This window comes from Haliotis rubra, unplaced genomic scaffold (genome assembly GCF_003918875.1).
Source record: "Haliotis rubra isolate DU_JTF1 unplaced genomic scaffold, ASM391887v1 Scf448, whole genome shotgun sequence".
In the NCBI taxonomy this organism is placed as follows: Eukaryota; Metazoa; Mollusca; class Gastropoda; order Lepetellida; family Haliotidae; genus Haliotis; species Haliotis rubra.
This window is the reverse complement of record NW_025767133.1, coordinates 845,785-868,415: the sequence shown is the minus strand read 5'-3', so window position 1 is coordinate 868,415 and position 22,631 is coordinate 845,785. Positions and strand designations below refer to the sequence as shown.

At 39.8% G+C, this 22,631-nt stretch overlaps 1 protein-coding gene across 1 annotated transcript in view; it reads right to left on the bottom strand.

Moving 5' to 3' along the window:
• The window catches only part of LOC124289733 (A disintegrin and metalloproteinase with thrombospondin motifs 9-like), a 158,828-nt gene that overhangs the window by 42,769 nt on the left and 93,428 nt on the right, over nucleotides 1-22,631 (bottom strand). Inside the window, exons 13-28 of the mRNA XM_046726378.1 lie at nucleotides 21,873-21,936; nucleotides 20,300-20,414; nucleotides 19,047-19,183; nucleotides 18,669-18,786; nucleotides 17,106-17,201; nucleotides 16,539-16,705; nucleotides 15,724-15,850; nucleotides 14,522-14,648; nucleotides 13,838-14,045; nucleotides 13,239-13,406; nucleotides 11,717-11,881; nucleotides 10,736-10,954; nucleotides 10,172-10,339; nucleotides 8,896-9,135; nucleotides 8,167-8,325; nucleotides 7,027-7,206 (exon numbers count right to left, since the gene is read on the bottom strand). Of these exons, the coding sequence (XP_046582334.1) occupies nucleotides 7,027-7,206; nucleotides 8,167-8,325; nucleotides 8,896-9,135; nucleotides 10,172-10,339; nucleotides 10,736-10,954; nucleotides 11,717-11,881; nucleotides 13,239-13,406; nucleotides 13,838-14,045; nucleotides 14,522-14,648; nucleotides 15,724-15,850; nucleotides 16,539-16,705; nucleotides 17,106-17,201; nucleotides 18,669-18,786; nucleotides 19,047-19,183; nucleotides 20,300-20,414; nucleotides 21,873-21,936 (2,458 nt within the window). The remainder of the gene's footprint in view (nucleotides 1-7,026; nucleotides 7,207-8,166; nucleotides 8,326-8,895; nucleotides 9,136-10,171; nucleotides 10,340-10,735; nucleotides 10,955-11,716; nucleotides 11,882-13,238; nucleotides 13,407-13,837; nucleotides 14,046-14,521; nucleotides 14,649-15,723; nucleotides 15,851-16,538; nucleotides 16,706-17,105; nucleotides 17,202-18,668; nucleotides 18,787-19,046; nucleotides 19,184-20,299; nucleotides 20,415-21,872; nucleotides 21,937-22,631) is intronic.

Below are 22,631 nucleotides of genomic sequence, written 5' to 3'. Positions count from 1 at the left end.
TGGAATCATATTTCCACAACAATTTTCAAAAGATTTATTCTATTGATGTGAGTGGTTGCTGATGATTGCTATCAAAGGAAACACACCCAAGCTTTGATAGGCAATCACGCGGTTAAGATTCTGTTTATTTTACTAAAGTAAGCCCCCAACCTATTTTTACATATGTTTATGATACCATTGGTGCCAAAGGCAAATAGGAGCTGAAAAGAAGGACATAGTATTGGGTAAATATACGTTCTAATTGACAAAACAAACATTCATTGGAGGTGGCTTGCCAAATATTTCTTTTACTGGATACTATATTTAACACAAACTTCATGATGTGAAAGCTTAACATGGCTGCAGGGTTGTCATGGTGATGATTAATGTATATGCACGATAAATACATTGGTAATTGCAAAGAAATGTCTTCTTCTTCCACAACAAAGTTGATTATACCAAAATAAAAGAATCAAAATACACATAAACCATATCTGACCCATTTAATATTCAAGATTGGGGACTTGATTTCAACAATCTCACAATGACCTGAACACAACCCATCTCACACTGACCTGAACACAACCCATCTCACACGGACCTGAACACAACTCATCTCACTGAACGGATCTGAACACAACCCATCTCACAATGATCTGAACACAACCCATCTCACACTGACCTGATCACAACCCATCTCACACTGACCTGAACACAACCTGTCTCACACTGAACCCATCTCACAATGATCTGAACACAACCCATCTCACACTGACCTGAACAGAACCCATCTCACAATGATCTGAACACAACCCATCTCACACTGACCTGAACACAACCCATCTCACACTGACCTGAACACAACCCACCTGAACACATGCAACCAACCCATCTCACAATGATCTGAACACAACCCATCTCACACTGATCTCACAATGACACAAACCCATCTCACAATGACCTGAACACAACCCATCTCACACATCTCACAATGACCTGAACTGAACCCATCTCACAATGATCTGAACAAACCCATCTCACAATGATCTGAACACAACTCATCTCACAATGACCTGAACACAACCCATCTCACAATGATCTGAACACAACCCATCTCACAATGACCTGAACACAACCCATCTCACAATGATCTGAACACAACCCATCTCACATCTGACCTGAACACAACCCATCTCACAATGATCTGAACTCAACCTATCTCACAGTGACCTTAACACAACCAATTCTGTTAGATCCATTATACAAGTAGTGGTCTTAACGACTTTAGAGATATCTTTTGGGACTGCCAACTGGTCTTCCTCTAAAATAAGCCATGAAGCTTGTGACAAAGCCTCAACAGTGGCCATTCTTTCCTTGTCACATTCCATCAAAGGACAATATAACCACTGTGTAAGAGGTGAACCACTCCAAGACACCCATCCCCACCTCACCACCACCCATCTCAGACTCACTCTCAATATCAGACAGCATAATCGAGACAGATTACATAACATTACTAGTCTAGAACAGATAAAATCTGAGCTAACACACATCTACATTCTACATCAACATCAACACAGGTCTTTGAGTCTAGGTGCCAATTCAGCAAGCCAACTAGCTGAGGAAGCACATGTTCACTGCTAAGTCCTCACAACCGGTACATTTCCACGTTTCTCACATGGTTCTACAACATAAGCGGGTCAGGTTATCAACACCGGCAAGCAGGAGCTGCGTGACCTTCCTGGTGACCTTGCTGGCATCCAGCCCACTGACACACACCAGACACCCGCCAATCTGGCAGTCACTCAAACCACAATCAAACCGCAATCAAACATCAATCCAACATCGACTACAAGGAGTAGAAAACCATTATCAAAGCTACACCAGAGCACCAAGGAATTTTAAACTCAATCTTTCTCAGAGATTAAGCCACGGGTCATCTAAACAGACACTGTATCAAACTTGGACATCTAAAACATCCAACCGATTTCTCATTCCTTGACTCAGTGGTCAAGTCATAAACCTGATTCACTTCCCTGCCAGAACCGAGGGTATCAAATAGGTAAAATGTTAGTCTTGCTGTTGACTTTAAGAACCAATAAAGCACTGCTTCTTTTCATTCGGCATTCCAGCTGCATATCTGATGTAGACAGACAAGTCTTAGTCCAATACATCCGAAGAATGAGACAGTGGTGCCATATTACATTATTTTAGTCTCTTTTTTCACTAAAAATGCAGCTCCTTTAAACTGAACACTTAAGACACACTTAAGAACACCGACTCCTTAATTGCAACAGATTCTTTTGCAAATGATATAAATATTCATTAGGCATGTTACAAAAAGCCAAAGAAAACATTTCATGGAATTTATGTGAAAATAAGACAAACATCTGAATATTCTAGTTCCACCCTTTAATGTTGATAACAAGTCGAGAGACATGGTAAAGTGTAGCACCTGTTACTGAGTTAATTACAAATACTACTTCCCAATCTGCCTATTCCATGTCTGTTTTTGGAGGAGCGTGATGGGAACCAGTTGCTTTACTGTAATTCACAGCATCTTGGTAATATCTCAGAGTCTTGGTAATATCTCAGAGTCTTGGTAATATCTCAGAGTCTTGGTAATATCTCAGTATCTCGGTAATATCTCAGTATTATCTTACAATTTTACATTTCAGCACTGTCTTATCACTATTGCTGCCACCCATTTTTAGTTTCAAGAATATCAAGCAATATTTCATCACTATCTCACTATAACTACATTTCAGCAATATCTTAGCAACACTGAGGATTTATCCAGTACCATTGTGACCACCAAATACCCATCTATTTTCCCATCATTACGTCAAGGATTGGTTACTGGGGTGGTCTTGTAAGTGAGTTTTTATGGTTTTATGCATTTTACCTGTATTCCAGCTACATCACAGGATGTTGGTTCAACCAAGGGGAAAGACCATATTGATGCAGTTGTTACAGTGAGTGAGTGAGTGAGTATGGTTTGACTCTGCTTTTAGCAATATTCCAGCAACATCATGGTAGAAATGGGCTTCACACATTGTACCCATGTGGGGAATCGAACCCAGGCCTTCAAGGCTACCCCACCACCCCTCAGGCCTTAGAGTTGAACTTGGATTCAAACCCAATATCATAGGTTCCTGGTTTACCTAGGGGAAGCAACCCTGCACAACAAATTGCAGAACTGAGGCAAATCAGTCAACTGTGAGCTCTCACAGGATCTGGGCCGGGTTGATGTCAAGAGATAATATGGTTTACCTCATGGATGAGTGAGTGAGTGAGTTTAGTTTTACGCCACACTCAGCAATATTCCAGCACTATGGCGGCGGTCTGTAAATAATCTAGTCTGGACCAGATAATCCAGTGATCAACAACATGAGCATCAATCTACGCAATTGGGATATGATGGCATGTGTCAACCAAGTCAGCAAGCCTGACCACCCGATCCTGTTAGTCACCTCTTACGACACGCATGGGTTACAGAAGATAATTTTAACCCGGATCTTCACAGGTACCGGGTAACCTCATGGATAAAGACACATGTCTACATTAACACTGATATCATGTTCTGACTTGATTAAAATACAATAATATTCTCACAATATTCCTTCAGTACCATGAACAGGACCTTTGAAACCTTGATCATCAAGCCCCTATATCAAGCTAAACTTTGAAATATAATACTACACTCCTGGAAACTGTTTCACTTATACCAGTATCAGTTGAGTGGAAAACACCATCAGTATTATTGGCTATTCCTTATCAGTTCTGTGGCAAATAGCATCAATATGATCTTCTATTCCTTCAAGCCTTCGCAGGGTGTGCTATTTTGATTTCAAGATATATGCCACTTGTATTTTCACACGAACATTTATTCTATCTAAATATTTACCAGATACATTGAGTATGAGACAGATGAGTGAAATATGGAATCATATTTCGACAACAATTTTCAAAAGATTTATTCTATTGATGTGAGTGGTTGCTGATGATTGCTATCAAAGGAAACACACCCAAGCTTTTGATAGGCAATCACGGTTAAGATTCTGTTTATTTTACTAAAGTAAGCCCCCAACCTATTTTTACATATGTTTATGATACCATTGGTGCCAAAGGCAAATAGGAGCTGAAAAGAAGGACATAGTATTGGTTAAATATACGTTCTAATTGACAAAACAAACATTCATTGGAGGTGGCTTGCCAAATATTTCTTTTCCTGGATACTATATTTAACACAAACTTCATGATGTTAAAGCTTAACATGCCTGCATGTTTCAGATTCTTCACTGAACTAATTTCCATCATCCATAGCATAGTGGTCGGTCTCTCAGACCATAAAGAGTAAATAAAATGGAGTCAAAACTCAAATCTAGAATGAGTATAGCCTAGCAAGTATAGGCTGCTAAAACTTCATGTTTTATATTTTGAATATATGTTTGTAAATAATTTAACTTTATTTCTGGGACTAAATTTCTGTGTAACGGTATAGTTAATTCTAAACTGAACCAATATTTCTTTATTATTTGGCTCAGCTGGACAAACTATTTGTCCATGTATCCATGGATGACACAATTGCCAACAAGAGTACAGCATCCCTAAGACTCCTAAAACTCAAAAGTAGCCCCTTGCTGCACAAGCACAGGGGTTAAAAAAACCTTTTAAAAGCCACTTGCCACAGGGCAAGTGACTTTAAGAAAGTAACTTGTCCTGGATATTTTTCCACTTGCCCTGATTTTTATGACATAATCATGATGATGTAATTATGAAAGAATAAATCAAAATGGTATTTGATGTTAATATTCACTGGACTATTTATAGAGAAGTGATAAATGGCAAAGAAGTATAACTCTACATAATTATCATTGCAAAATTTAATAGCTACATTTTGAGCAGATATGAAATGAAATCCAAGTTTATTTGCAGTTTGAAACCGTAAGCAGAGATTATCTAGTAGCCCACGGACAAGTAAGATACCAGTATTTGATTGCCCGAAATGAAAACTGACTTGTCCCGGGTGTCGGGCAATGGGATTTTTGAACCCCTGAAGCAGCCTACAGGAACAGGAACAGGAACAAGGAGTCAGTTGATTTCAAATGACATTAAGCAGTTCAGTCACACAACTCTGATAACTTCACTAAAACTCTGACTATAACTCCTCTACACTCCCCGGTCATCATATTCATCTGGGTTCCATGCATGCTCCTTGTTAACATCAGAATACAACAGATCTCACATTTGTCAGTCTTTCAACTCGGCTAATGAATGAGAGAGAGAGGAAATGAGTTCAACAGTGTATTTCTGTGACAGCATGGTTTGCCTCATAGATGAGCCTGCCCAATATTTCATAAAATGCTTAAAACATTTAGTGTCCTTAACTAAACCAATTGTTACATTTTCATCCATATTTTTGAAAATTCTATGACATGAAGCATTATGTTTTTTAGATTTTATTTTTTAAACCAATTTTTCAAGTCTTCTGTACAAACCTTGATGAATGTAATTCATTTGTCAGTGATCAAATGTTTGGTGGGATCAAATACATGTAAATGAATAAAAGTAAAAAGCAGGGGTTGTAGAACACCCATAACAGAACCTTGCTGCACCACCAACATAACATTGTTCAGACAGGGACATTAAAGGGCAGGTGAAGTAAGGGGACTGTTAAGAGTGAATCACAACTTTCAATAACTGAAATTAAGAATGAAACAATCAGCTCTACACATTGGTCATCATAAATCTCTTGGTTCCCGTACAAAGCATTACACATGAGACAAGAACATAAATAACATACAAAATAATAAGATATACATTTTCAACAACAAAAGCTTTTAAAACAATTACCTGAGTTGAAAAACAATAACAATAGCATATATTCTATTGTTCACAACCAGATTAAGCATAGAAATCACACATGAGGCTTAACAAGGAACAACCGAAACCTCACCTGCTAACAATACAATCAATGTGTACAATGTTATAATGCTTTCATACTGATCTAAGTGAAACTATAACATATATTTTGATCAATTTGAACATGAGTCATCTCAACTAATTTAAAAGTTTGAAATTTTACTTAATATTTATAATTCATATTTTCAATACCTATTTAAGAAACACAATTGAATTTTGTGTCCAGGCCAGACCAATTATATTTCTTGTTTAAAGGATTTGTTTCAAGAATACGGAAAAAAAATATATATTTTTGGTGTTATGTCATAAGGTCAACATCTTGACTGGCCTCAACATTGCTGTTGCATTAAAAAGCAGTGTGCATTGTGCACAATAAAATACCAAATTTGATGCAACTTTATAAGTTTTGCTTTAGTATGCATCTATGAAATGTTATTTTTCTGTTGAAGTATCTGCCATAGCACCACATGTGGTGTATGCCACTTCTTTTTTACATTTATAAAAATATATATTTCATGTTTATTTATATCTGTATACATTATATTAGGGCTTCTACTGACTCTCTTCAGTAAATGTTTAAGACAGTGAATTATATCATATTTTTTTCTGAAACTTGTATGACATATCATGAGTCCATCTTTTCAATGAATACATTAAAGCAAAGTCAGCAATACTACAGATGATGCTAAACATCACCTAAATATATATCAATAATATTGCTGAATAGGTCTCCTAAGTTGTAAGAATTATTGGAAATAATTAATAGGTACTGATAGATCATAAATATAGCACAGAAGCTGTTAGAGATTGCTGTGTTTAACAATTGCATAGAGAATCAATGACTGAACGAAACATGTTGTGAACAGAATCTAATGGTCAGACAAATATGTTCTGCGACTGTTTGAAATTTCACAAAGATGAACACATTCATTGAAAGCCTTACGAAGAGATTTATAACAGAACATAACCTCAAAATGTTGTAGTCTATCTCAAGATAGAAGAGTCTCGTATGACTAAGGCAATATTTTATGTGCGGCGATTATAGCGACGCCGAAGCAGACGAAGCCGTCTGTTGTACGCCATTCTGTTTCTTTGAATTCTGTGATAAGCATGATATCTTACCGAGGACCACGGCTCAGTTCGCCATTGATTGGAGGAACTGTTGCACTCCCCAGAACACAGACGAGCATCAGTTGGTCGCGTAAATACGTCACAGTTGGAGTCTGCCAGAATCTGACCGTTGGGCAGCTGGCACCGAACGGCTCGGCTCTGTTGACCTTCTAATCCACACGGTGAAGAACACTGTCGGAAGATAGGGTAACCGGTAAAAGACATGGGAGATGGAAGCATCGTGAGATGTGGATGTTTGTCTATGAAAATGGACTAACAATAAAAAGATAAAAAAATCTGAAATATTGTCGATGGGGAAAATTATTAATGATTCTCGATATGAAAAAAGAGTCATCAATAAAATCATACACAAACATTGTGATGAAATTCGGTTATAATTTAGTCACACAATAAACAATGATAGATCTTTATTCACAGGCTCTATGCATAAACATGTCACCACACACCAGTGATGTGAAATGTGTTGATTTCTTTCAGACTTATTTGTCATTTTTGCTCAAAGTTACTTTCCAGATATTCATTGAAAATCAATCAATATTTAGTTAACAATTATAGATCTCTATTATCTATATCAATAGCCAGCCCTTATAAAAACTATGCGAGTTTAGGCTTAAAGATTGTATTTTCAAAAACATTGGGACTGTAGTCCAAGTCATAAATTTGTAAAACAAGACTTTTTACAAGTGGTGAGTAAATATATATACCAGTCTGTAAAATTAAAAAATAAATTACATGGCCCTTTTAACAACTGCTTAAGAAAAGCATTCCAGAGTTACTGTGCCAACCATTTAAAATCAATAACATTTATTACACATGCTTTCATTTATGCCATTCATAGTATGCTGCTGACTGTTGAGACAAGGGCTGAGAAAACACATCAAGGGAGATAATCGATTAATAAACTGTATAAAGGGAGACAATTCTTTGAAACGTGCTGTTCAAGATTTTAACTTTGCCCTAAGTTCTACTACTGTTGCTGATCCTCCTCCTTCTCTTACATACAGGATTTATTTATAGATTGCCAAGAGAAAGCATGGCATTAATTTTCACAAATCTACATTGTCTGGTGGCATTTTGAGCACCTACAGGCAAGGAATCTTGTACAATGTATGCACATGTATACTGACTGACCTCTGCCCACTGTCCTTGGTTCCAGCTTGGACATGGTCCACTGTTGCAGATCTTCCTCTCGTCTGGCTTGACTCTCTCATCGCAGCTATCGCTGGGTCCGTTCTCATCCTGACACACCACCAGCCGACCCTGGTGACCCTCGTTACATGTCGTTGAGCACTGGAATAACAATATGGCACTCAGTAACCTGATCTCCGAAAATAGAATCGGCTTGTTGCAATAAGAAAATTATATTCTTTAAAAAATTCCTTGTCAAATATCTTACATCTGGTTACTTGGTTAACATTAGGATATTTGAGATCAACATCTTTGTATACCTTAACACTACCTAAATTACGTTTAAAAGCTTTGTGTTTGTGGTGTACAGAATCTGCCCTAGGGATCATTTAAGGTTAATCTAGGCCATGTACCACAGTCAACTTTGATCATACTTTGATCAAGTTGGTATCGTCATATATTGTTGACATGTTTCAACAAGACACTGGTCACATGGGTTTGATTGATGAGTTTGATCACATGATTCTGATGACAGTGTTTTGATCATATGACTTGGATTCCATGAGTGAATGGACATTGATCACATGGGTTTGATCACATGCAAATAATCACATGATTTTGATGACAGAGTTTTGATCATATGACTTGAATTACATGATATGACATTGATCACACGTCTTTGATCGCATAGGTTTGAGATGACCTTGATCACACATTTGATGCATCACGTACCGGTCCCCATGGCCCGACTCTCCAGTGACTAGTCTTCTCCACCGTGTTGCTGGTGATGACTGCGATGTCTAACTCTTCGATGGAGTGACAGTCGCCCATGTTGCAGTTCTTCTTGGCATCAGGCTTCGAATCAGCGTCACACATGTAGTCAGCCATGTGCTTCTGGTTGGAGGTTTCGTTGTCGAGGACGATGCATGCGACATAGCGGGTCTGGGAGCCAGTGCCGCATGTCACAGGACACTGGAGGGGAAGGAGGGAACAGCTTGATCATAATGCTTACATGAGCCAATCCTTTCATAACACAACTGAAATACATTTCATAGATATGATGAAGACTTCATTATGCAATGAAGTTGCGAGCAAGCACATGAGTCACATACATTTCATAACTGCACAATCCTCTTAAATCAAGTTATATTCTTCAATAAAGCAATACAATCATTGCGAGCGAGTGAGTATGGTTTTACGCCGCTTTTAGCAATATTCCAGCAATATCACCTCAGGGGACCCCAGAAATGGGCTTCACACATTGTACCCATGGGTATCCATGGAATCGAACATGGGTCTTCAGCGTGAGGAGTGGACGCTTTAACCATTAGGCCACCCACCACCCCACAAGCCTTATGAACTCACACAAGTGACTTATGACAGTCTTAGCACTAAGTGTTTGCCACTGATATGGCAATGTCCCCCGCCGCTAAAGAATGGAATATCTATATTTACTACTTTTTATTTTTTGGTCACATACAAAATGCCTGAAATGACTGGCAACTGCATAATCCCCAATGTATGCTGTCACCAAATTTGAAGACATTGGGTACAACAGTCCATGAGATATCACGTTAACAAGAGTTTGAAAAGTGTTCAAAGTGTCATGGTGACCTTGAAGATAAGGTAAAGGTCACCCAAATCGACTGGTGTCTGGGTAATCCCCCAATGTAGGCTGTCACCAAATTTGAAGACATTGCGTACAACAGTTCATGAGATATCGCGTTAACAAGAGTTCGAAAAGTGGTCAAAGTGTCATGGTGACCTTGAAAATAAGGTCAAGGTCGCCGCTGAATACATAGTGACAAAAACAACCTTCACCTTCAATATGACCTCCACCTTTTACATGCCCTTCAACATCAGGTGGTTCTACCCTACCATTTGACAGTTAATAGTTCAGTTCAATAGTTCATTAGAGCTGTAAATACAGACTGTAAATACATACATGACTGAAACCGCCTGTCCTTATTAACAAGTGTTGACTGTACAGAGGGATGAAGATACTCACAGTGCTCCACTCGCCCTTCCTCCAGATACCGCAAGCCTTGTTGTTGCAGTCCTGCTTGCTGGCGGGGCGGTGGTGCGGGTTGCACATGGTGTTGTCCATGATGTGGCCGCGGTTGTTCATGCAGCTGACATAGCGATGCTGCACTCCAGGACCACATGTTGTGGAACACTGTAATAAAAACACATGTCAATACGAAAAATCAAACTTTGAATATTCTTGACAGTAACCTAGTTCTGTTTCAAATTGTGATAAACTTGAAATAGTTTCCATTGCCCCAAGAAACCAAGCTAATGAAATTTCACTGTATTGTTTTCCTTTTTCAGAAAATATAATTGAGTTCGGGTTTGAATCCAAACCAACATATAACATTTTTGGGGGGCGTGCTGGTTTTCCTGGAAGCAAATGTGTTGTTTAAAACATTTTCACCTCTATTTTGCAAAACAAATTGCATAATTTAAAGCAATTATCCCTAATAATGACCCCCCTAAAACTGGAAGATCAAAGTGTCAGCCCTAAAACAGGGACATTTATTTTTATGTATTTTTCAGATGCCGAGTCACTCACCTCTGTCCAGATACCGAACCTCCAGTGGGAGTTGAGAAGGTAGGAGGGCGTAGTTGGTGTGGTGGGTGGGGACAGGGTGGGGCAGGGCCCGATGTAACACTGGCTCTTGTCTCGAGGTCGCTTGCTGGCATCACACACAGCATCCTCTACAATGTTGCCGGTGAAGGTCCGGCAGATGACTGTCCTCATCTTCTCCCCAACCCCGCATGTGACCGAACACTGAAATAATAATCATCATCATAATCACAGTGTTCATCTTGTATGAGTGAAAGATGTTTGATTCTACTATTGAAATGAAAATTGTCCACAGATCCTTTGAAACTACAAAAATTGCAAAGAGCGAGGAAAAAAATCAGGAAGATACAGATTTCTTAGTCAGCATTGTGCAAAATCATACGCTCACCTCCCCAACAGTGTAAGATTACAAAACTTACCAACAACATTGTCTATCATCTATCAAAGGTCATGCATGAAAGGGAGGTAACTTTCATTCCTAAGCTCAACATCAATATCTTCAAGACCTGAGAGCCTAAAACCTGAAGTGATACAGACTTGGGTTGCTTATTTCGAAATCCAAAGTAAGGTATGCTGATAAACCAGGAACTGTCATTAGGGAGAGCCTTGGATTCAAACTCAGGATCCAGCAGATTCAAGGGACATAACTCTACACACTAAATTCTGGCACCTTGAATGACTAGGACCTGATGCATGAATATTTTGGCAACACAACAAAATAACTTTTGGACACACGCGCACGCAAGACCACACCGCCACGCTACGCGATAAATAAATGCGCATGCACACACACACACACCAAGATAACTTTTGGACACACACACACACAAACTAAATAATTAAATAAATAAACTTCTCTTCTTCTTTGTCTTTTGTTTTACCAACCAGTCTCTAAAAACATAAATCCATGAAGCAGGAAATATAATGGTTCTTGGTCTAAAAGGGATGACAATGCATTTGACGTACCGGTCCCCAGCCGCCAGCGTACCACTCTGGACACGCCTCGAGGAGACATTCCTTCTTGGACTCGGGTCTATTTTTCTTGTCACACAGGTGCTCCTCCACCTTATCTTCACCACGCCCACACCATACATCACGGTGCCGCTTGCCACTCCCACAGCTCACAGAACACTGTCCAAACATAACAGATTATCATATTAGAACGCTTCAAGAACATCATGGACTATCATCATAGAACATTGGCATAAGATAACCTCCGTATCATCATAGAACATTGGCATAAGATAACCTCCATATCATCATAGAACATTGGCATAAGATAACCTTTGTATCATCATAGAACATTGGCATCAGATAACCTCCATATCATCATAGAACATTGGCATAAGATAACCTCCGTATCATCATAGAAGATTGGCATAAGATAACCTCCATATCATCACAGAACAATGGCATAAGATAACCTCCGTATCATCATTGAACATTGGCATAAGATAACCTCCGTATCATCATAGAACATTGGCATAATATAACCTTTGTATCATCATAGAACATTGGCATAAGATAACTTCCATATCATCATAGAACATTAGCATAAGATAACCTCTGTATCATCATAGAAGTTTGGCATAAGATAACCTCCGTATCATCATAGAACATTGGCATAAGATAACCTCCTTATCATCATAGAACATTGGCATGAGATAACCTCCGTATCATCATAGAACATTGGCATAAGATAACCTCCGTATCATCATAGAACATTGGCATAAGATAACCTCCGTATCATCATAGAACACTGATGGGACATTGTCATAATTGTCATAAGCAGGGTTCAGGAATTTACTATCCAAGCCTTTCTGTACACCCCCAGTTATCTGTCTAAGGGTACACAACAGCATTCACCACCATGAATATCTGGATTTGTGAATCATGAAAATAGATTCCTTCATTGTTAATTATATAAAACAGTCATGATTTTACCTGTCTAATATATCCTATAGACATATATATCCTTGATTACAGAACTTGCCGCCATCAAATTATTGTCAAGATCCTAAACTAAACATTTACAGGAAGCAACCAACAGTTTTAAGGTCAAAAACAGCAGTGGTAAAAATATTCAAATCAATGTTTTTCAAGGATCGAACCCAACCATCAGTTTTCAGCCCTCAATATACTTTTCAAGATCCCAGCTAACAGTTTTCAAAAGTCAAACTAACAGTTTCCTGGACTTAAACCAACAGTTGCCATGAAGCAACCAACAGTTTCCTGGACTGAAACCAACAGTTGCCATGAAGCAACCAACAGTTTCCTGGACTTAAACCAACAGTTGCCATGAAGCAACCAACAGTTTCCTGAAGTCATCACTTTCCTGGACCAGACCAACCAAACAGTCCTCAAAAGTCAACTAACAGTTTCCAGACCCTAACCAACAGGGTCCAGGAGTCAACCATTTCCAAACCTACAATTTCCAAGATTCAAAATTATCTAGAACTAAATCTGACAACCACGAGAGAGCACTCACCCCAGTCCAAGCTCCTGATCTCCACTGTGCACAGGGAACCTCATTACAGGACTGAACGAGGGGTTCCTTGTGCTTGTCCTCGCAGTGACGGTTGTCCACAACATGGGCATCCTCATTGACGCACTGCGCCTCCCGCGTCTGATTCCCACCACCGCACGTCTTGGTGCACTGAAAATAGAGATCCACAACATTGAATCACTGATTCTAAAGCTTTCAGAAAGTGACCAAATGTAATATATGTTATATTTGGGAGTACACTTTCTCGGTTAAATTTTAGTACTCTTTCTGGATTTGTGGACACAAAGTATGTGATCTTGTCCACCAGTTGTCAGACTGTGGAAGCTGAGTGGGTTAGATCACTGACTTTGTGAGCTGGCTCCTGGATGGGACTCAACCCCGACCCAATAAGTTCAAATTCAGGCCAAACATATGGAATTTGGGTATGGTAAAACTGTTTATACTATTTCAACTAAGGTCCATATTTCTGAGTGACAGATCATTAGCTATTGCTTGCAGTGATGATTTTGTGTTAAAAAATGAATGATCATATTCTATCCCTGCATCCATAATTGGATGTCTTAGATTGCCAGTTAACTCACCTTGGACCAGTAGGCATAGTTCCACATCGTAGCAGAACACTTCCCCTCACACATGATGTTTGTGTGGGGCTTGGCACCGAGATGGCGACAGTGACGGTCATCCACTGTGTGGCTGGCCTTGTTGGTCTCCTTGACACAGTGGACAGTCCTTGTCTTGATCCCCTTGCCACAGTGAACCGAGCACTCCGTCTCACGCATCACCTTCCATCTGAGGACAAATATCTAACATTGATCAGGACAGCAAACAATCTGGGAAGGAAGTATCTATTAAATTTGGGCAGTAAAAAATACAACCAATAAAAAAATCATTCGTATTTCCAGACCATTCTGACCTTGGGGAGAAAGAAAAATACAAGATTAGTCTTTTAAAAAAATAACTAAACTTTTTGAGCAATAAATAATATCATGCTGCTTACAGTAAACTAATCAACATCCTAGATTTTAATTGATTCAGCATATACTTACACTACTGCATTACAAGAATCAGTAATGTCTTTATGTTTATTTACTCAAGCTTAGTGGTAAGCAAAAGCTGAAAAATATCTTCACACAATAAAAAGAAGAAGTGCGATCTAGTGAGCTTGTAGCAGCAAAATGTAAGACCTACATGATCTCAAAACCTCAGAAATTATTGCCAAGAATTCACTGAATAAATAGGGCATGTAAATCCCTGGATTTACGTACCTCAGGTAGCAATCCGTGTTGCAGGAGTCGCGGAGACGAGGGGGTTTCGCCTTCCCCACACAGTGCTTGTTGGACACAATCAGGAAGTCATTTTCTCGGATACACACGATCTTCCGCTTACGGAGACCTGCAGAATCAGTTGTAGTACATATAGGTACAAGTAACAGAGTTTCCCAACTAAATCAGCTCAGGTGAAAGATTTGCAAAAGCATAGGCTGCTCCATTCTCTTCCTACAGAGGTTACTCCTGTCATATCTTCCTGCATAACCTCTGTTCTAATACGGCCCATTCATGGTGTGAGCGTTCAAGACTTGTGATTGGAGGCAATCAGATTTAGTTGTGCAATTAGCGACGTTGTTTCAAAAGTGATCATTCGCAAGGCCTCGGTAATTTCCGTATGCTGCGAAAACTAAACTTCTTCCCCTGCGCGATGCGCAAACGTTTCTTCTAGACAGAACTCAGTCATGTTATGGCGGATCAGTGGCGTCTCCATCGCCCTCGTTGACAACGGACAAGCTAGCCATTAAACGTCTTGTGTGTAGCATCAATACAAGTCCCCGGCAGATGGGGGATATTTGTGGCCCCACATTTGCTTGTGTTAGTCAAGTTGAATCTAAGTCGATGTAACATGTGTTCTGATTGGATAGAAAGAAGGGAGATAATTCGTGTTGCGATCTTTTGCCGCTAGGGGATTTTACGAGAACCGCGAAATATGGCCGTATTAGAACAGAGGTTCGTAGGAAGATATGACAAGTAACCTCTGTGGGAAGAGAATGAGGCTGCTCAAGAAATATTGCCAATCAAATGTAAACATTCATTAGTTTGTGCACTTATTGTTTTCCATTCATTAGAACCATCAATGGCATTTTCTTCAAAGAAGCAACTACAGCACAAAACGAACATATATCCATTCATCAACCTTCGAAGTACTGACAACAGCTTGTATGAATGAAAACAGTTTCTAAAATCCATGAAAATACAGTGTTCTCACTTTAACAAATCCTCAAATAAACCAAGTTTTTCACACTTGATTGACTATACCTCTATATCTGTCACAGTTATTTCATGTGATGTGTTCCGAAAAATGAAGTCAAATTCTCATTCACACTCAAACTTCGACAACTGAAATATACGTAAAGTTTTCAAGTTTTCCAAACTGAGTAGAACCGCTTCAGCTGAACCAGCTCCGACTCCGTACTGACCTTGACAAAGGTGACTACATCGCTTCCACATCCCCAAGTTGTCCCAGCGGAACTTGGTGTCCTTCGGCGCCGAGACGGTGTAGGTGTAGCGGACATCAGGGGGCAGGAGGGACCCCACAGACAGTACCTGGCATGAGCATATATTATCAGATAGGTACACATAGTCATGGTCTTTGTGTGTGAAATACGCATTATGTTGGAAACCACATGATATATCTCCAGATCATCATCAGTGTCATGGTACTAAGTGAAACTCGTTCAATTGTTGGGTTTGTGCAATAGGGGAGGTAACTCTGGTTTGATGGGATTCTGACACCAAGGATCCAGCACAACACAAATTGGCAACATCACAGTTATATATATCAGGAACATTGCAGAGATATCACAGGTATATCAGAGCTATATCGCAGCAACCTATTCCAAGTTTGGACCAGAAACACTCGTGGTCAGTGAGACACAGGATCACCCAGTCACAAAAAAGTTTTCAATACTCACAAGCCATTACTTTCACTTAAATAAGTTAATAAATCAATTCAAATTAAGAGAAACTGCAAAAGCAGTTAAAGCAAAAATAAATATAAAATACACTCTAAAATTGCAGATGATTAATTTGATTTAGAGATTCCAAAAAAGTAATAACCTAGAGTCAAATGGGTAGCCTAGTGGTTCAAGAGTCACCTATAAGACCTAGGTTTGATTTTCTAGATCGGTACAATATGAGAAGCCCATTTCTGGCATTCAGTGGCATAATATTGTCGGCACTCTGCTGAAAGCAGCACAAAACTTCACTCACTCTCTCAGTATGGCACACTTACCTCGACAGAGATATCCTCCCCGATCATACGAGTGGAGTTGATCCTCTCCACGGGGACGTTGACGCCACTGTATTCCAGGTAGCCGTTCTGTACCTTGATGCTCCACTTCTGTGTGCGGACAATATGATCGCCATTCAGAATGTATTCCCCTTTGCTGTTCCTCAGGGCTGCCAAAAAATAATACAAATAATCATTTTGAAGTTTAAATGAATATCATTGTTTTGAATAGTATTTTCCGAAGTTGATATTTGGCCCCAAGCCTACAGAAAAAAAACTTGTCGATTTCAAACATTAAAATCTGTCCTAAACATTGATACTTTGACTCTGATTAATATCAAATGTTGCTGGTGACGTTGCATCAACTGATCAACTATTCCGTCTAACAGTACTAGAACCTTATTTGTTTCCTCCAGTCCTTTCTGTAATCCAAAATCCCTAAATGAAGCCAGTCCAAATGTTCTACAGGTAATCTCCTATCTCTCTGGGGCTCCTTTTGAATTTAGTGTTTTGAATTTCTATAAAAGCTATATATTTTCAGATGAAGTGTTAGTCCACTGATCAACTCACAGAGGTAGTTCCAGTCGTTGCTCGTGTTCTGGTACCCATGTTGCAGGATCTCTATGTTGGTCGCCCCACTCGGCACCGTGATCACCTTGTTGTATCCTGCAATAAAACCATCATGGCGTCACACTGTCGTCGCTGTACTTGTTACAGACTAGGACTTCACGGACTATTCAGAATATACATTGTAACAAGTAACGCCTACCTCACTGTAGGCCACTGAAATAAACTTTTCAGGAAATATATCTTTTCCATAATATGGTAAAAGTCAGGATTAAATGCATTAATCTGTTGTTTCTAGTATCAGTGGATCATCATGGATTTCTCCATTATGAAAAATAACTGATTGAGATTATTGCTGGTATCAGATATTGATGAGATGCTTTCAAATCTTGATTGTGATCATCGCTGTTATCAGATAATCAATAGATGCCTTCATATCAGATTAATCAATCAGATAATCAATAGATGCCTTCATATCATGATTGCCATTATCATGATTATCAGATAATCATTAGATGCATTCATATCATGATTGCCATTGTCATGATTATCAGATAATCAATAGATGCATTCATAGCATGATTGCCATTATCATGATAATCAGATAATCATTAGATGCATTCATATCATGATTGCCATTATCATGATTATCAGATAATCATTAGATGCATTCATACCATGATTGCCATTATTATGATAATCAGATAGATGCATTCATATCATGATTGCCATTATTATGATTATCAGATAATCATTAGATGCATTCATAGCATGATTGCCATTATCATGATTATCAGATAATCATTAGATGCATTCATATCCTGTCATAGGATCATGAAGGCTGCTGAACTCAATGACAATTGGCATGTTAGCTACAAGAGTTACCTCCCTTACACCATGTCACATATCCTTACATTTGTAACGAAGACTGTAGGATGTGTATGACAGTCACACAATCACAGATATATGACGAGTTGGACAGCATGTAAACATGGCCCAGCATGGTGTTACAGTTGGCCACGAGAAGTAGTGAGTGAGTGAGTATTGTTTACGCCACTATTAGCAAGTTATTCCAGAAATATCACGGCAGGGGACACACACCAGAAATGGGCTTCACACATTGTACCCATGTGGGGAATCGAACCCAGGTCTTCGGCGTGACGAGAGGACGCTTTAACCATTAGGCTACCCTAACGCCCTCCAGGAGAAGTAACTGGTCAAGGGTTTAGCCAACTTGGGTCAACACAGGTCCCAACTAATACTATTCATAATTTATAGTGGTTATCATATAAGTTTGTTTTCAGAGGTCGAGAATCATGTTACCAAAGTTTGTTTTGGTGTTAAATTCTTAAATCAAATTGTCACAACTGTTCCTAAACAATATAAGTTTATTGGTATGTATGATTAATATAATTTGCACCAATATGGTGTTTAGTCAGTGGGACCGTGACAACATACCTCACCTACACTAAAAAATCTCTATTTTTTCCGCGATATGTTCAAGGTCATGACAGTGGGGAAGCTGAATGGTATGTGTCAAGTGCAATGAAGGCTAGTTCCTCCTACCATATTTGGCGTTGTTGAATCGTCCCCTTTCAGACTTGCAGGAGGAGTTGTCGCCGCCACAGACGCCGCACCGGTCTCGCTTCATGTTGGAACCAAGACGATTATCACAGCCAGCTCTCTGAAACAAAAGAAATATTCTCTGTCAACAGAGACATAGGTTGTGGCAAACTACAGTGGAGTTATTTCCCTTGAGTAAAGGGCCCCCTGGGTTTTATGATGTGATAACTAGCAAACTTATCTAAAACAGAAGAAATTTCTCCTCTTGACATAAAAGTAGAAGCAAATTTCAGTGGAGTTATTTCCCTTGAGTAAAGGCTCCCCTGGGTTTTACAATATTTTAACCAAAATCCCCATACAATACAAGCAAGCCGAGCTCACCCTGCACTTTCCATTAACACAGATATCATCTGTGTCAGGCCGACACTTGGTCCCGTCGATCACTGTCTCAGCCAACTGGTAGAACGAGGACGTGGACTCCGCTTGGCAGTACAGCTTACAAGAATCCTTCATCTGGACTAAAATAATTGTTGGAGTGTTAGGAATAATGGTAGGGGATTATTCTTATATTTGAGACAAATACTTGTCAATGGATGTCAGAAAGATGATCAAAACATTTTGCACTGAAGTGACTGTGAGGTCTGTTTATGGCTGTTCTTGTCATTAGAATTTCTTAAGAGTCTGCCATGAGGCTCTCTTCACCAACTCTCATCAACATCCATGGCTCTCTCTCTTGACGGACTCTCCACTCTCTTTCCTGACTCCCTCTCTTCTCTCCAGACTCTCTCCTGATTGACTCTATCTCTCCTCAACTCTGTATACTCTCCTGACTGACTGTCTATTCCCCTGCCCTCCTCCTTGTCTCTCTCATCTGACCCCTCTCTCTCTCTTCTCTCCAGACTTCCTCTACTCTCTCTTGACGGACTCTGTACTCTCTTTCCTGACTCCCTCTCTCTCTCCAGACTCCTCTACTCTCTTCTGACTGACTCTCCACTCACTTTCCTGACCCCCCCCTCTCTCTCTCTTCTCTCCAGACTCACTCTACTCTCTCCTGACTGGCTCTCCACTCACTTACCTGACTCTCTCTCCCTATTCTCTCTGACTCTCTTCTGACTCATTTTTTCTATTCTCTCCAGACTCTCTTTGCTCTCCCCTGATTGACTCTATCTCTCCTCAACTCTGTATACTCTCCTGACTGACTGTCTCGTCCCCTGCCCTCCTCCTTGTCTCTCTCATCTGACTCCCTCAGCTTAATCTCTCCCATACTCAAAATAAACTATTTGATTCATTAGAATAAATCCATTTTTCGAAAATCACCCCAAAAAGAGTGAGTTTGGTTTTACAATGGTTTTAGCAATATTCCAGCAATATCACGGTGAGGGACACCAGAAATGGGCTTCACACATTTTACCCATGTGGGGAATTGAACCCAGGCAAACGGTTTAACCACTAGGCCACCCAACCTCCCATCCCTCCAAAGAAGGGCAATAACTGCAACAGGGCTGAAGCTCACCTTGACAAGTAGTCATCCATTTAAGATGTCAACATAGAGAGCCACACTGAAATTGTTAGTCTCAGCAAACCCTGAAGACTAAAACTAACATATAATGAATACAATAAATTAGCTGTTTTACCTCCTGTGTATTTGGGCACCCATTTAACATTTGAAGGGAGGCCATCGATGTGATATCTGTTGCTGAAGTTGGCACACTGCTCCTCTCGGAAGTCAAGCTTACTGGATAGGCATATCTGAAAGCGAATTATTCAAGTATCTTGCTGAAGCATGCAATTATCCAATGACAGCATGAAAAACATATAACTTCTTTGAGTGGTATTTAAAAAGTCAGGAAATACAACAATAATAATAATAATACAGTGTATTTGTAGAACGCTAGAGGGGCGGTGGGGTAGTCTAGTGGTTAAAGCGTTGGCTCGTCACGCCGAAGACCCGGGTTCGATTCCCCACATGGGTACAATGTGTGAAGCCCATTTCTGGTGTCCCCCGCCGTGATGTTGCTGGAATATTGCTAAAAGTGGCGTAAAACCAAACTCACTCAGTCAGTCAGTGTAGAGCGCTAGACTCCATGCACTAGTGCATGCTCAAAGCACCACAAATTTGTTAATCTGATTATTATTTCCCCGGATAACCCAAGCTGCCTGTTCAGTGCTAGAAGGTTAAAAGTCTCATGACTTATTTCACCGGGTACCCATCTTCTGCTGGGTGAACAGAGGCAATTTTTGAACAAACTCACTTGCCTAGGGTGAGATCACATGTGTCACATGTGCTTCGTGGTGGGGCAGGACTGAAGTCCTAGAAACTCTCAGGAGGTAAGCTGTCAGACACGGTCACCAAACCAAGGACAGTCCGGGCCCGATGTTGCTTAACTTTAAGTGATTGTGACCTGAGCTCTATGCACAGGACCACGCGCCACCACAATACTGACAAGCCTTATGGATAACAACTTCTTTACTGACTGACTGACTGAGTTTGGTTTTATGCTGCTTTTAGCAATATTCCAGCAACATCACGGCGGGGGACACCAGAAATGGGTTTCACACATTGTACCCATGTGGGGATTCGAGCCCGGGTCTTCGGCGTGACGAGCCAACGCTTTAACCATTAGGTTACCCCACCGCCCCCACTTCTTTACTTGACAATGGTAGCGGAAGGTCGCGGGTTCGATCCCCGACCGCGCCTTACCAAAAGACGTTAAAATATGGTACTTGTTGGTCCCTGCCTGGTGCTTGGCATTAATGGGTACATCAAGGACTGGTCTGCTCGGAGTCAGTATAATGTGTCTGAGTGGGGTATTCATGCTCCACTGCAGCATGGTATCTCAGTGGGCTAGCACTATAAAACCAGCTTAAGTCTGGGCTAGTACAAGCAGCCGCACCTACACATACGCACGCATGCACGTCGTCATATGAGCGAAATATTCTCAAGTACGACGTTAAACCAATTTCACCTCACCTCACCTCACCTTGACAATGGTACAAGAATTACCATTGTCGCACTCACAAAATATAAGAAGTTGTCGTTCATAATGTTATCACTATTTAATAACATATATTTTCTCACATAATTTACAAAATAATTCCTGAAAACTGGAACTGAATTTTGCTTGTGAGTATTGTTTCATACTACAAAATTCAGAATCAGTGGTCTAAGATAACCAGATTTAATCATCCAAAAATGAAAATACTGACTTTGGTATTGCACGAACGGTACTTGATTCTTTTCCCCAGACAATATTTGCCGCCATTGTCGGGCCTGAAACATAAAAAGGTCAGCTTGACCTAGGTACAAGACAAAAGTTCGGCTAAAACCACTTGTACCCATAAATCTGATATTTTCACGAAGCTCCAGTCTGATTCAATAATTTGATCAAATGATACAATCTGTCTGAATCTTAACATGTGAGTGTTAATGGTTTTTTCATGAGATCTCAAGCTGCGTGTTTGTTCTCATGTTGAGAGTACGTCGACATAATTTTCCTTGCTGCCAAATCTGATCGTATGGGTGAACAGCCTCTAGAATGGCTCTACTCTTGATAACACAAGACCAGGATGCATAGAGAGCTTGAAGCGTATTTTATTTGAGGGTGAAAATTGTGTCAGTGATTTTATTGATTACATCTGTTCATTGAATTAGCTTTTGCTGATGGAGCATGTTAGATGAAACTTAATGTCAATAAATGTCATCCTGATTAACTCAATACATTTCAAGATGAGTGCAACATGCACCATAATTCCACTGTGACACATGAGTTATGTAATTGTAACAGTGACTTACTGGGGATTGTAGGCAAAAAATGGACTGTTACAAAATGTTGAAGATTGCCACTTTGTAACAGTTACTTACTGAGGATTGTAGGCTATAAAAAGACTGTTACAAAATGTTGAAGATTGCCACATTGTAATAGCGGGGTGTATATGGGGTGTAGTCTATAGACAAACTGTAAGAAA